The sequence below is a fragment of the Equus asinus genome, chromosome 22 (assembly GCF_041296235.1).
Source record: "Equus asinus isolate D_3611 breed Donkey chromosome 22, EquAss-T2T_v2, whole genome shotgun sequence".
Taxonomy (NCBI): domain Eukaryota; kingdom Metazoa; phylum Chordata; class Mammalia; order Perissodactyla; family Equidae; genus Equus; species Equus asinus.
This window is the reverse complement of record NC_091811.1, coordinates 11,470,604-11,484,184: the sequence shown is the minus strand read 5'-3', so window position 1 is coordinate 11,484,184 and position 13,581 is coordinate 11,470,604. Positions and strand designations below refer to the sequence as shown.

At 48.2% G+C, this 13,581-nt stretch overlaps 1 protein-coding gene across 43 annotated transcripts in view; it reads right to left on the bottom strand.

Moving 5' to 3' along the window:
- The window catches only part of MICAL3 (microtubule associated monooxygenase, calponin and LIM domain containing 3), a 188,502-nt gene that overhangs the window by 85,775 nt on the left and 89,146 nt on the right, over positions 1 to 13,581 (bottom strand). For 31 of the 43 annotated variants that reach the window (XR_011497210.1, XR_011497209.1, XR_011497208.1 and 28 more), the window contains 8 exons: positions 12,474 to 12,670; positions 10,796 to 10,908; positions 10,641 to 10,703; positions 9,997 to 10,170; positions 8,366 to 8,449; positions 5,283 to 5,381; positions 3,399 to 3,455; positions 794 to 901 (listed from right to left, as the gene is read on the bottom strand). Coding sequence is in view for 38 of the 43 variants with exons in the window: in XM_070495267.1 (XP_070351368.1) it covers positions 794 to 901; positions 3,399 to 3,455; positions 5,283 to 5,381; positions 8,366 to 8,449; positions 9,997 to 10,170; positions 10,641 to 10,703; positions 10,796 to 10,908; positions 12,474 to 12,670 (895 nt within the window). In the remaining 5 variants the exon portion in view is untranslated. The remainder of the gene's footprint in view (positions 1 to 793; positions 902 to 3,398; positions 3,456 to 5,282; positions 5,382 to 8,365; positions 8,450 to 9,996; positions 10,171 to 10,640; positions 10,704 to 10,795; positions 10,909 to 12,473; positions 12,671 to 13,581) is intronic. The other 12 variants (XR_011497212.1, XM_070495291.1, XM_070495299.1 and 9 more) reach the window with 5 other exon arrangements.

Genomic DNA, 13,581 nt, shown 5'->3' with positions numbered 1-13,581 from the left:
GCAGCAGTTGCAACCCAGGGCTGCTGCGTGCAAAGGTATTGTCACATTTAGTTCTCTGCGATGTGGCAATACTGACAAGCATCCCCTCCAGAGAAGTGGAGACGCAAGTACGATTTGTTTCTGGCGTGAAGAGCAGATGGCTCCCTTCTCCGGCTCTTACACAGCGGAAACGGAGCAATCGCTGGACTTACTGTGTCACACACGACATACACATCTGCCCCCACACACACGCGTAGTCTGGTGCTATCTCAAGAAGAGGAAACGTACACAGAAGGGCAAAAAGACCCTCTAATCTCTCTGTAAACTACTCTGCTACTCTGCAGCTGGATCAGCTCGACTGCAGAAAGCAGCAGGGTTCATTCCTTAAAGGACTACGGTTTAAGAGGCAGCTGGCATACTGTCTACTCACCATTCCACTTAAGAGATTTAATTATACTATGACTCATATTTTATACCCATATAAATATGAAGAGCTTTGGAGTTCAGAAAGTTAACGGCTGAAAAATGTTTTACATTATTTGGTATAGTTGACATACAATGAAAGTGAGCTTACGTCGACAGAATTTGATGCAATGAAAGCTAGCAGCCTCTTTAACTTTTGGTGTATGCCTACAGACCTCAAACGCTAGAGAGAGACACACACACACACACACACACACACAACCGGATTCCTACAGGAGAGAGCCAAAGTTAAGGGCTCTGCAATCTCCCTTGGGCCAGATGACATCTGTGGAGGTGAAGTGAGCAGAGGCTGAAGAGGACACACATCTGTGCCAAGTCCCGGCCATGCTACCTGTCGGAGGGAGTCAGAGGAGGGAGAGGCGGGGCGGTTGGAAGAGCGGAGACTAAGAGAAAGCTCCCACTGGTCAACAAAAAATCGACGAGAAGGTTCAGGCTCTGGCTATAAAATACAATATGGAGAAAAAAAATCAAAAGAAATATTAAATAAAAAGTTACACACTGACCTGAACATAAGGAATTTGGCAGTTTTAGACCCTTTTACTTTAGACCTTCATCTAAATAACAGATGTAGTAAGAAATAATCTTTGCTCCCAGAAGCACATATGGCTCATTCAAAGCTTCCTCTCTGCTTTGGGCTCACGCTTCCCTCATGCTTACATGGAGGCTGCTCTGGCACGTGGCCACTGTAGCTGTGGGCCACCTCTGAAAGCCTTGTGTTCTCTGACTCCATCCACCCTCAGGGGATAATGCTGCCAGCCAGGAGGTGGCGGAGGGCAGAAGCTGTGTCCTGCTCACACACGTGCCCTTTGTGCTCTGCAGAGCCCCTCACGTGGCCTGAGCTTGGATTTCTCCAGGGCAGAAGGAGAGTCTACCATCTTATCACTCTGCTAGCCTTACAAATAGTGGACAATAGAGACAGCAAATCTAGAGTGAAGCTCGCTTTTTCTACTTAAAGGCCAGGAATGTGGCTTCTCCTCCTCCTGTTGCTAGTGCTGGAGAAATTCTGCTTGCCAAGGAGCCAGCCAAATACCAGCAATGATCAGGAGAAAAGACTTGAGACTCTCAAGTCCTCTGCAGATTGCATGCAGTCTGGGCCAGGGTCCTCCTCAGTGGTGGGCTCATGCACCCAGGAACCCTCCAGTCCCCAGAGAGTGAGAAGGTGGCTGAGAGCTCTGGAAAGCAATAACTGCTTAGTTTCCTACCAGGTTCAGGTGAAATATTTGCAGGGTGGAGGGAAGAGGTACTGTCATGGTAACGAGAAGCTCTCTGTCCCTCCAGCTCCTTGCAGATCTATAGCACCCCTATTCAGCCCACACTAACTTCACAGCTGTGAGGGTGTGCCATATGCAGCGCCACCAATCCCTGCTCCAGACGCTGGCTGCTCACTGCCCTTAGCTCAGCACTCAGGGTGGGCTCAGCAACACAGGCCCTAGGGTGCGGCTGGTGGGGGGTGGTCTCTGCAGAACAGTACCCCCCACTAGAAAGAAACGAGAGAGGAGACTGAGCTCTGGGGGCAGGGAGTGGGGCAGCAGTCAGGGAGACAGTAGGGCAGAGAGCAGCTGAGTGCACAAGCAAGATTATGGAACAGTGGAGAGAATGTCCTGGAAGAGAACCCAAATAGTGACCCTCAAAAGTATGTAGAAGAGGAGCCCTGCAATGAAGAATCTGGAAATCAGCCCAGTGGGAAAGGAAAGAAAACTCCCGGCAAACCTCACTGCATCCTGAGCTCAGAGTCCTCCCTTCCTCCTGTGCACAGCAGCCCCAGCCTTCCCAGAGTTCTTCCCTGCCAACCTTTCCTTTTATTCAACAAACTCCTTTTAGTCTTTGTTTAGGCACCGTTTCATTAAAAATCATCAGGACCTCATGAAATACACATTCCCCAAATGCAGGACATTGCCCTGCTCAGTGAAAATGCCTAATTTTCTTTTTGAGAGGAATGTAGCCTGGGAAGAAGGAAGAAAGAGGCTGGGCACACATGGTGCTCAGGGAGGAGGCAGCCTCCGCTCCAGGGCTCCTCTTGGTGCCCCGGCAGGGCCCGGCTATGCGTGCTCGCGGCAGCACACGGCCGCCCACTCCAGGCTGGGTGAGAGGCTGTGGGAAGGCAGCAGGATGGCCAGCTGGCTTCCCACTGGACCCGGGCAGTGACCGGCTCACTGCTTAGCCCCAGCTGCACTTCTTGGAGGGCAGAGGCAGAAGGCAGGTAAAAACAAAGGAAAAAGGCCCGTGTGAAACGAAGAGCAGAGATGTCTTCACTTGAGCTGCAGAGCTCCACCGAGAGAGCGTCCTCAAGGGTAACAATAACAAACCAATACAGTTTCATGAAATAAGCAGGCTCTGGAAATGGGCATCTCTGCACTCCACCAAATTATACGATGGCCAAGTGTAGCAGTCACTTCTCCCTTTAGTTTTCTAGAAAAGACTGGCTAAAGCTTTTCATTATGCACCCGCATCTTGTCATTATCTTCCTTCCCCTCCACCCTCTTCATGCTTGAAAACTCCCCACACCAGTAAGAGCTGTGGCTCTCTCAGCATTTCTACCTCAAGACCCCTGACAATGAAAACACTAGCAAATGCCACTGCATGATGGCCTAGACCCTCCCCTATGAAGCTACACCTGATAGGCAAACGCTATCCCACCACCGGCACATATTCTGGAATGGGAAAGGTGGACAGAAATGGAAGTCAGTAAGGCCTTTACAACACAAGCTCTTAGGATTCGTATCTCCTCTGAATGCCGGGTGGATGAATGCTTCACTGTGAATGCTATTTGCATGGATCAACACTGTTAGCAAAAAGAATTCTGGCTCTTGGCTGAGTGACAAGAGCGTGCAAAAAGCAAGGGGAGAGGGGACCGCCCCACCTTCCCTCTGCCCCCACCACAGCGTGCCCCATCTGTTTGGCTCTCAGCATCCATGCCACAGTTCATGCTCTTTTACCCTCTCATGGTGGGGACTCTGCTTGCCACAGCTGTCAGCACCAAGATCCCTGTAAGTCTGTTGGCAACAAAGTAGAAACTTAAGCTCCATTCAAATGTTCTACTTGGACCTACTAAGTGACAGTGCCAGAAATTCAGTTTATTTCAACACATATCCCCTGCCCCCTACTGATTCCCACCCCAAGTAACCACAATCCCATCTACGTAAAATCCCATGACCCAAGGACAACTTTTTGCACAGCCATTCTGCCCATCTGGCCTCTAACGAGGTCAGCTACATAGAAAAAGAATGAACTATGGTTAGTACAAAGATGGAGCAAACATATTTCTCTCACATAGTGGCACAAGATCAGAGGCATCAAATGGAAGGTTTAAAAGGAGAGGCAGGTTAGAAGAGTACAAGTTTCCACAACAAGACAGAGAGGAAAGGTGGGGAGATGGAAAGTGGCTGGAATAAATGACCATTACAACAGCCCAGAGGAAACTCCAGTGTGGGGAGTGGTCCCTGAATGGGAACATGAGGCCAAAGCATAATTTATTAAAGGGAGAAGTGGACAAAGATTGGAAGCATTTTCAGTAAATAAGCAGGAACATGTACATGGGAGGCAAGGGAATCTGCAAGACAGACACACAGCTGCCTCCACGGACCTGGGGAAACCACTAACAGCAATCATGGCAACAGGGAAGACCACGCTCATCACCCTCTGGATAACTGAGGATTCACCTTACGGCCTTTTTCTGGTGGAGAAACTGATCCCGAGCTTCCAGTGTGGCCACTCTTACCCAGAGCCCATGAGCACTTTCTCAGCAGGCAGGACGAGGCCAGAGCTAGGGCTCCGGTCACACGAGCGGGTTCAGTTCCCGGCTCCATTACTCACTGTGTGACCTTGCACAAACTACTCTGCCCCCCTGCCCTATGCTTCAGTCTCCGCATTTGTACAATGAGATGATAACTGAGCTGTCCTGTGGGGTTATGGTGGGAACTGATGAGACAACCCCTGAAGGAACCGAGAGCACTGCCTGGGTCACAAGCAACGCTCCTACATGTTAGTTCTCATGGAGACACAAGGCACGGGGAGCCACTAAACCTGCAACAGCTCTGTTCCGGACCCAGGGACATAGGCTACTCCTTTAAAAATGAGACACATCACTAGGAGTCACCTTTTAAATAGGCCACCTTAGTTGAGAACACGTCCTTCCATAATCCTGCCTTTAAAATTAGTGTTTTATTTTATAGGGACATACTACAGAGGTCAACAAAGCCATTCCATAAATAGACTTCATGTAAGTGTGTTTGCCACAAACGTATACTTGCTGTCCTCATTGACCGTGTCTGCAGTTAACTCCTCTATAAAGAAGTTTTCGAATGATCTGCCTGGAGTGTGAGTGCAGTGGATGGGAAGGGTAGGTGTTTGCTGGCAGAAGTTGCATAAGCAAGATGTAGAACTCTCAAAATAGAAGGAACCAAACTCATATAGTGAGGGCCTATAGAAAGCCTCCAAAAGTTCATCTTAACTTTAGCTCCTTGAGCAGCAAGACAAAAAGGCTGCTTTAAATGAGGTTAGACAGATATGTGTTGCCCTCCAGGGCCTCTGACAAATACAGTTGAAATTCTAGTGGTGACTGCAGAGTTGTACTCCTATGATGTGGGATGAAACTAAACCGGGTTTGACTGTATTATACACTATCTTGAGGTCCAATCCGAAATTGCTCATTTGTAGCAAGAAAGGTTGCTTCTGCTACAAATGGTTTCTACACATGGTCTTTCTGTTTTCTAACAGTTATCATTAAAAAGAGGGAATATTAATTTGGTCTCTGCCCTAGCCACCTACACAGGCACGCAGGAAGACAAAGACAGAACAACAGAACATGCAGAGAAGATCACCTGCTGGCTGCCACGCGCCCGACAGGGAGGTGGAGTAGGGGGAGGAGAAAGTGTGATCACTTTTTTGGGACAGGTCCGAGAACGCTCCTTTTCCCGTCGCTTTTACACCAACAGACACAAACAGAGAGAACATTGGTGAAACAGTGGGCACATTTAGGCTGGTTCTGGAAGGACCAAAGGGCATTTGCCAAAAGCACGCCCGAGATGGTCTGGGATCACCTCTGGCCCCAGAGGCCACCTTCCTCGCCCCTCCATCCTCACTGCACGGTCAGGGAGGCGGCTTGTCGCAGTCTACTGTTGGCCTCCAGGCCAGGCTCGCACTGTTTGCTGGTGCGGATCACAAAGGTCATCTCTGCAGCTGGTCTTGGGGTCAGAACGTGAGCGCAGCACTTTGTAAATGCCAGGGATCAAGGACATTCTTCTTGGCTGGTTTTATCAGGGAAATCGTGGTGGAGAAGGAATGGGCTTGGTTATAAATAGAGAAAAAGGGCCCATAGGCCATCATCACAAGGGAGCCTGGCAAGTGCCTCTGACCGCCCAGTCACCTGGACACCCACAGTAGCAGAGCAACTCTTCTGCAGGGCCCACCTCAGACAACATCCTGCCATGGCTTCCCTCTTCTCAGTCCCCTCACTCACACTCAAAACGGTCTGGAAAACTAGTAAGGAAATGTAAGGAAGAACAGGAAACAGGATCTTTCACTAAATGAGCACCATACACATGTCCATGGACCATTTCCCCATTTTGCCCTCTTTTTATTGCCCATTTTGCATTGCACACCTTCCTTGTGAAGCTGTCTAGGATTTGCAGAGCCCTTCAGTACTTAAGAAACAATCACACACTCCTCAGTCGGAGAAGCCCTCAATTTCCTCAAACCCAGAATGACCACGTGGGGAGCACACAGTAACACCTGGGCAGGAGAGGGAGCGGTGGAAGTTCTGAAGCCAAGGGAAACAGCGCTACTGTTTGTCCCGACCTCACAGGACAATCTACTTCCAAACCAAGGCTGGTTAATGTGCAGTTTGCCTGCAGGATGCATTTCTGAGATCAAAAGACTAAAGGGTGGGGAGGGAAGAGCCAAAGTGTTTACACGGGAAGGCAAAAAAGAGAAGTCCCTGGCAAGCAGAGCTGTTGTTCATTTCCCCTCTTCCATCCTGTGACCTGAGTTAAAGCTGGTCCTTGTGCCAACACGGCCACCACTGCTGTGCTTGCCACACCCTCGTGCCTCACTCCGAGCCACTTCAAGAGAAACACAAAGTGAGTCATTATAAGGTGCTGCCCATCAGCCCCCGCCTGCTGCTGGGGGCCAGCAGTCAGGGTGAGTGAGAAGCAGAGGGCCCCAGCACACCACTGGAGCACCATCCCTGATTAGTGCTGAGAAGAAATTATATGTGAGTATAATACATTTCACACGGATGTAAGAACTGTGAGTTATAGTTCTTTCACAGCCAAGCAAACTTACGATTCCAAACTACATCACATGAAGCACACACAGGGTCTCACAGGATGTTCACTGCTCACAGTTTCTCACTTATCCATCCAGCTCCTCTTTTGAACTGTGTGCTCTGTGCCCATTGCATAGAACCCAGGTTTGACTTCAATGGCTCTACTCTGCTGCCTGCATAGCCTCATAGTATTCGTCAACAGGAGAAACAGCACAAATACCAAGCTCCCGACGCCCTGCAGTACATGAAGCTCAACCAGGCGGTGAGCTGGCGTGCCCATCTTCACCAGCACGGAGGCCCCCACTGCGCCAGGTGCCTCGGGTCGCACTCGCTGACCTGAGACTTACCAGCAAGCCCACCCAAAGCTGCTCCAGGCACGTGCCATTTGTAGTCAGTTGTTCAGCTGCCTGCACGTCTTACACCTGACCCACCTTCTCCTTTGCTCCTCCTATCTCAGGTGACCGTTACGAACATTCTAAGAATCTAGAGTTTGGGGAATTTAGCTTCGAGTTCACTTTCTCCTTCAGCAGATACTCAACTAAAGATAACCTTTCAAAATCATACCTTCCACCTAGACTTCAAGGCAAAGGGTAAGAAAATAAAATGGAAGTGAATCTCCCTGAGGTTTCTCTTCCCTTGTTTCAGAAGATCTCCCCCGGGGAGAGGGAAAGAGGCGGCTTGGCTCTCTTGCGAGTCTGGACATTGCTCCTGAGTATCCACCTCATCCTCGCAGCCCTGCCTGTCACGTGGCATATTATTAAAGGAAAGGTTAGAGAGGAACATTTCGCCCTGAATATAATTCAAATAAAACCCAACTTGTCCTCCTCAGTACCTCCCAGGAACAGCCGTCACTTCACGCACAGGAGGAAACAGAGGCTCTGCTCGGAGCCTCTCAGAGTCCGAGCCCACGTGACAGCAAACCCCAGACAGCGGACCAAGGTGGGCTCACCAGGCTGCGATGCAGGAGAACACACAGAGGCCTCCCATCCCGCTGATGGGTGTCCCAGCAGCCACCAGAGGCACCCCCCCCTTTCTGTCCTGTTCTGTCCTGCTGAGGAGACATAGCTTTCCAGGAGATTCTGCAAAATTTTTAGTGAAAATTTCCAAAGTATTTTAAATGTAGACAAAACACCAAGAAAATGCCCGTGATTATCTTTGTCCAGGGTTTGAAACAAACAAACAAAAATCACAGTCTAAGACTATTTCTTGGATGATATTTTCCTATTTAACATGCAAGGCTCCAGTGCCCCAATTCCCAGGCTCGACAGTTTCCAGATTCCCCCTCCAACGGTCAGGACACATGTTAGCAAAAAGTCAACTTGGAACAAAGGTTATAAAACCCCAAAGGCTGTGGTGCCTGAATGACCCACCACACAGCTTCAGCTAGCTTCCACACCAATGAACAGCCCACTATCTTAACTGGTTTCCCAAATCCAAAGGAAGAAACAACTCACACGATACAATCAGTATTGCCTATTAAACTTGCTCCCAGCATCACTTCTCAAATGAGCAGAGGCTTCTGCCCTTGTGAACTTGGACTCTATGGGGCCAGCCCCAACCCTGGCTGGCTCAGAAGAAGGAGGGGTGGGAAGGCCCGGGGAGGGAGCACCAATTCTGGCCCCTGGGGAGCTCCTTTACCTGTTTCCACTGGGGGATGGAAGCAGGGCGACCCTGCTCAGGCAGGCAGCAGGATGGCTGGCTGACCCCACGCTCCTGTGTCGGCTGTGACACACAGGCCAAGTATGGGTGGGGACAGGACATGGAGACAAAACAAAATAAAATACATTAAGGTAGGAGAAGACACATGTGTTCATGGAGGACAGATACAGAACTATGAACTGGGGTGGGGGGGGGGACCAGACTATGGTGACACAGAATTAATTCTTAGAAAGTTATACCTATGAAGGAAACAAAATACACCACTCCCCCCGCTCCCCCACCAAAAGCAAATGCAGAAGAGAAACAGAAGCTGTAATTCTCATTATCCTTTACCCCAGCTCAATGCTCTGAACCTAAACCACTAATTCTCGTTTGGAAAACTAATCTTTCGACTCAAAATGAGGAAAGCAACCTTCTTTTAGGGGCACACTTCCTCTAAGGGAGAGCATGCCCACCTTCTTGAGGGGGGCTGTCAGAGCTGCCAGGTAAAAACCTCAAAGGTTTACCAACAAACAGTATCATCTTCTCTGTGAGCCACGGCATGAAATGACTGGAGTCTAAAGATTAATAACCAAAGAGCAGATGTAAGAAGAAGTTAATGATGGCTAGACTCCAAGCAAAGTCAGTCCGACCCCCGGGTCCAGAGGAACAATGGCTGACGTGTAAGGAGATGAAAAAGAATGAAGAGAATGAGCTCCCTCTCCTCCAGGTGCTCTCTCAGGTCATTGGGGAGTTTTATAAGAAACTTAACAGTGTGACTCTCAAAATCCCAGCACCTCCTGTTATAAGACGTCCTAGTGACTCAGACAAGCAGGAGAAGAGACAAGGCCTAACAAAGGCATCTCGGGTCAAATGCTCCTATCTGCACTCTCACAAGCATGACCTTTGGGAATGCAAGTTAGGACCCGTGAAGAACCTTTGACATGTTCATACTCTCAACCTGGTTTGAGAATAGCCCAAGAACATCATCTGGAACACACAGAAGCAGCTTGGTAACTAGAATGTCGGCCTCTGTACTTCATCACAGAAGAGAGAAAGGACGCTAACACACAGCACTAGTGGATGACTGTGGAAAGCAAGGCGCACACACATTTTCCAAGATGCTTGTAAAGGGTTTGCAACATGGAAATATGCCCAAAGTTACACGAAGAAAGCAGAATACAAAAGTGTATATTAAGAATGACCTCAACTATGAAAATAAGAATGCACGAAAAAAAGATCAGAAAGAAACATTAACAGGATGACAGGTGCCTTAATTACCTGTATTACACTTTTCAGCATTTTCCTCAATAAGCATATACTTCTCTTACAATTTAAATATGGATGTGCGTATGTGAACATGCACACCTGTATCTCTACAGGGGTTTTTTAAAAACCCTCTGCTGATTTTTGTCACCGACACCTTGAACTGAACGGTGAGGATACAGCAGTCCTGACAGCACAGGAAGCGCTCTTCTCCACCGCAGCCAGACAAGGGGGAGACCAGACAGCAGGCCTGACGGCACGAGAGCTCGAGTCTGTGACACAGCTCACCTCACATGACTGGAAAGATCCCTCCCTCCTCTGTGGCCAAACCGAGTGTGGACAGGCGAGGGATGGGATGGGGTTACCTGTCTCCTCATGCCAGTGGACTGTGGCGGTGCGTTCTCTTCAAATTTGGCCAGCAGCTGGGTTGCCATGTACTTCACTTTGTTCTGGTTACCGAGGGCCACGTCCATCCTCCTGTCCGTCAGAGTGCTCACCAGCGTGGGCCTTCCTCCTCGGTAGCCCCGGGGTACCTCCTCCTGATGAACAGTGACCACCCGAGAACCAGCCTCCATTAGAGGAGCCCCCTAAACGCCCTTTGCTCAGAGACATACAGCCAGTGTCTGGACCAGCAGCTGGATTTCTGCTTTAGGTTGAGCTTAACAGCTCTCTTCAAGGTTCTAATCTCAAGATGGGGTCAGCAAGGCCTTGGTGCATGGGGCAGTATAAAGAGGTACTGGCAGTTTTGCTGGTATTGTCATATCCCAGGAAAGCCAGTGTCCTTTGCCAAATGTGTGATTCCAAAGAGACAGGAACGCCCAGTGCACGTGTGTGTATGTTCCCGTGGATGCTCTCCAAAAAGTTAAACAAAAACAAAGTCGCAGAAAAAGCACCTGTGCACAAAAACTCTCATAAAAGATGAACACGAAAAGGTATAGCAACACCAATGTGGAAATTAAAAAAAAGGCTATTCAGTATAATCATTCTACAAACCCCAGATAATTCTCACCTCTTCTGATTGACTAGTCTTTCTCCTCTTTCCAGCACCATCCAAGTCCTTTTCCTTTTTATCCTACACCAAGAAAGGAGGGAAACGGCATTATTCTAGACCCTATACCTTGTCATTAGGTTTGCAGCTGGTAAGAAAAACCTTCTTACGCTTACCTTGGGAGAACGCTTCCGAGAGATGGTCTGCCCGAGTTTGCTTAGGAAGGAGATGGGAGACTTGGTGCTGGCTATCAGGACTGCCTTCTCCTCAGCATTCAGGGCCAAGGCGTCTGCGAACAGAGAGCAATGTGGAGGAGAGTCCTGGACGGGCCTCAAGGTACTGACCTGAACTGCCCTCCTTGCAGGGGTGCCTGGGACCCATAGATTCTGCAGGTCCATTGGCTCCGACAGGAGGACAAGGAGCGCAGCAGGAAATGCCACAAGGGAAACGCACACTGAGGTCTGGATGTTGAGCCTTCTCTTCTCCATCCACACAAAAAAATTAACTCTTTTCCACAACCCACTTCAGTCACAAAAACCTCCACTTTTGCTTTTCAAAAGTTGGAATCTGCCTATGATTGTTAGTTACAGAGTGCTGAAGCCTCACCTTTGGGATAAAAATTTCAGGGCAGAGAGAGAAGGGAGGGAGGGTAGGAGCAACTGGTTTTGATGTATGCAGACACCACGCACTTGGCCGCACATAAGGGGGGCCCCCCATGAGTGCGTCTGTCGACATTAGAGCTGTGGACTTCTGCTGTAGGAACCACGTATCTAATTAGAAAAAGCCACAGACATCTACAGAGTACATGGGCTGGAAGACATTGGATAAACACATACTCTGAGGGTTCCAATGTTTTATTAGTAATAATAGTAATTTTAAAAATAACAATTGAAATATAATATATTGCTAATATTTATTAAGTGCTTCAATTTGCCAAACATTCTTCTTAGCATATCACAATCTAATTATATATATAATCCCCATTTTACAGATGGGGAAACTGAGGCACAGGGCAATTTAGTAACTTGCCTAAAGGTGGAACAGGTGGACATACTGAGACCCAGGTCAGGTACCACGGTCAACACTTTTAAACATTATCCTATACTTACTCCTAGGGACAATAAATGACAACAGGAATATGTTTTTGTAGCACTCTAACAGACTGAGGCAGCAGGCTGAGGGCCAAGAAAAGATTTTTAGAAAACACTAAAAGGTAGGAGAGGAAAGAGAAGCCAGAGAAGCAACAGTCACAGAACAAAGAGAACGAGGCAAGTATATAGGACAGGGTCACAGAAACCAAGAAGGAGAACTTCAAGAAAAAGGATGTCATTTCACAGTGCTGAGCAATGCAGAAAAGCCAAGTGCAGGAGAGATGAGAAATGAGAAAATAAATGGATTTGGTGATTCTTCCCAGCTGTGGAGGACAGCTTTGGCAGAGCAGGAAGTACAGAAGCCAGGCTGCAAAGTGCTTCCAAGTTTAGGCCGTGAGGAAGCAGAGCCACTAGCACGAACCACTTTTCAATAAGCTGGTTCTCAGAGAAAGGGTATGAGAAGGTGGTAGAGTCGGCGGTAGAGTCAAGGAAAAAATCTGCATAGAAATGATTTTTGCACTCTTACAGATTTAGTGAGAAAGATTTGGGAAAGAATGAGTGGTTGAGAACACACTAGTAGAGAAGGGAAAAGCAATGGAGCAAAGTCCCAGGGACTGACCCTGATAGCCGACCAGTAAAATCACAGGGTAAGCACAGGTTTGGCTTTTGGTGGTACTGATGAAGGACATGGTGAAAGGAAAGAAAAGGAAGCCAGGCAGCAGAGAGGATCGGAGGCCCTCCACCTCGTGCCGCCGGCCCTTACCCCTGGAGGAGAGCGAGTCCTTGAACATCTCGTAGAACTGAGTCAGGTACATCACCATGGACAGCTTGTCGGGCTCCCCCACCGAGGCCATTTCTTTGCCTGTCATGATGGGAGAAATGCCCAGTTCCTTCTCAGCAATATCAAAGGCCAGTTGGTTATTCTTCTCCACATTTTGCTCATCCAAAGAATCAAAATCTCTGAGAAACAGGATGAGGAAAACACGTCAAGATGAGTTGCTTATCCCCACACCAGAAAACACAATACCATGGAGTCGCCATCATTCTCAGCCTTTCAGCTAAAATCCAGGGTGCAGTGCCTCACCGTAATCTGAGAGCAACTCTGTTTATTTCATCTCAGTCTCCTTCCTTTTACTAAGGAAATACAAACCATCCTCAAGGAGAAGAAATGATTAAAGATACCCATAAAGGAAAAAAGAGGAGGAAAGTTGGAAAACTACCCTCATTTTTCCAAGATAAAGATAGGAACTATCTTTTTTTTTTGAGGAAGATTAGCCCTGAGCTAACATCTGCTGCCACTCCTCCTCTTTTTTTTTTTTTTGAGGAAGACTGGCCCTGAGCTAACATCCATGCCCATCTTCCTCTACTTGATATGTGGGATGCCTGCCACAGCATGGCTTGACAAGTGGTGCCATGTCTGCACCTGGGATTTGAACCAGCAAACCCCGGGCTGCTGAAGTGGAACATGCGCACTTAACCACTATGCCACTGGGGCAGCCCCAATAGGAACTATCTTTAACACGTATCCTCTTGCACCTTGTGTGTGACTGTACATATTAAACTAATACTCAATAATGATAAAAATCCTCCTTAGATCAGACTGCTTCTAAGTCCTGGGACTATCACACACTGTGTCCTTTGGACCTGACAAGCTGTTCATGCCCTGAGTCAGCTCTGGTAAATCTTACTCAGCCTTCTACTTGAAGGGAAATTCCAAGACTTTCCTCAAAAGATTTTTCCATTGCTAAATTTCCTGAGTTTTCCCAAATACTTAGATTAACAAACATTTCCCACTGGGTTTCCAGCTTCTTTCTATTCAATCAAGTAACAACTGATAGCATTCTTCTCTAGGTGATTTCAGGCCTTATCGT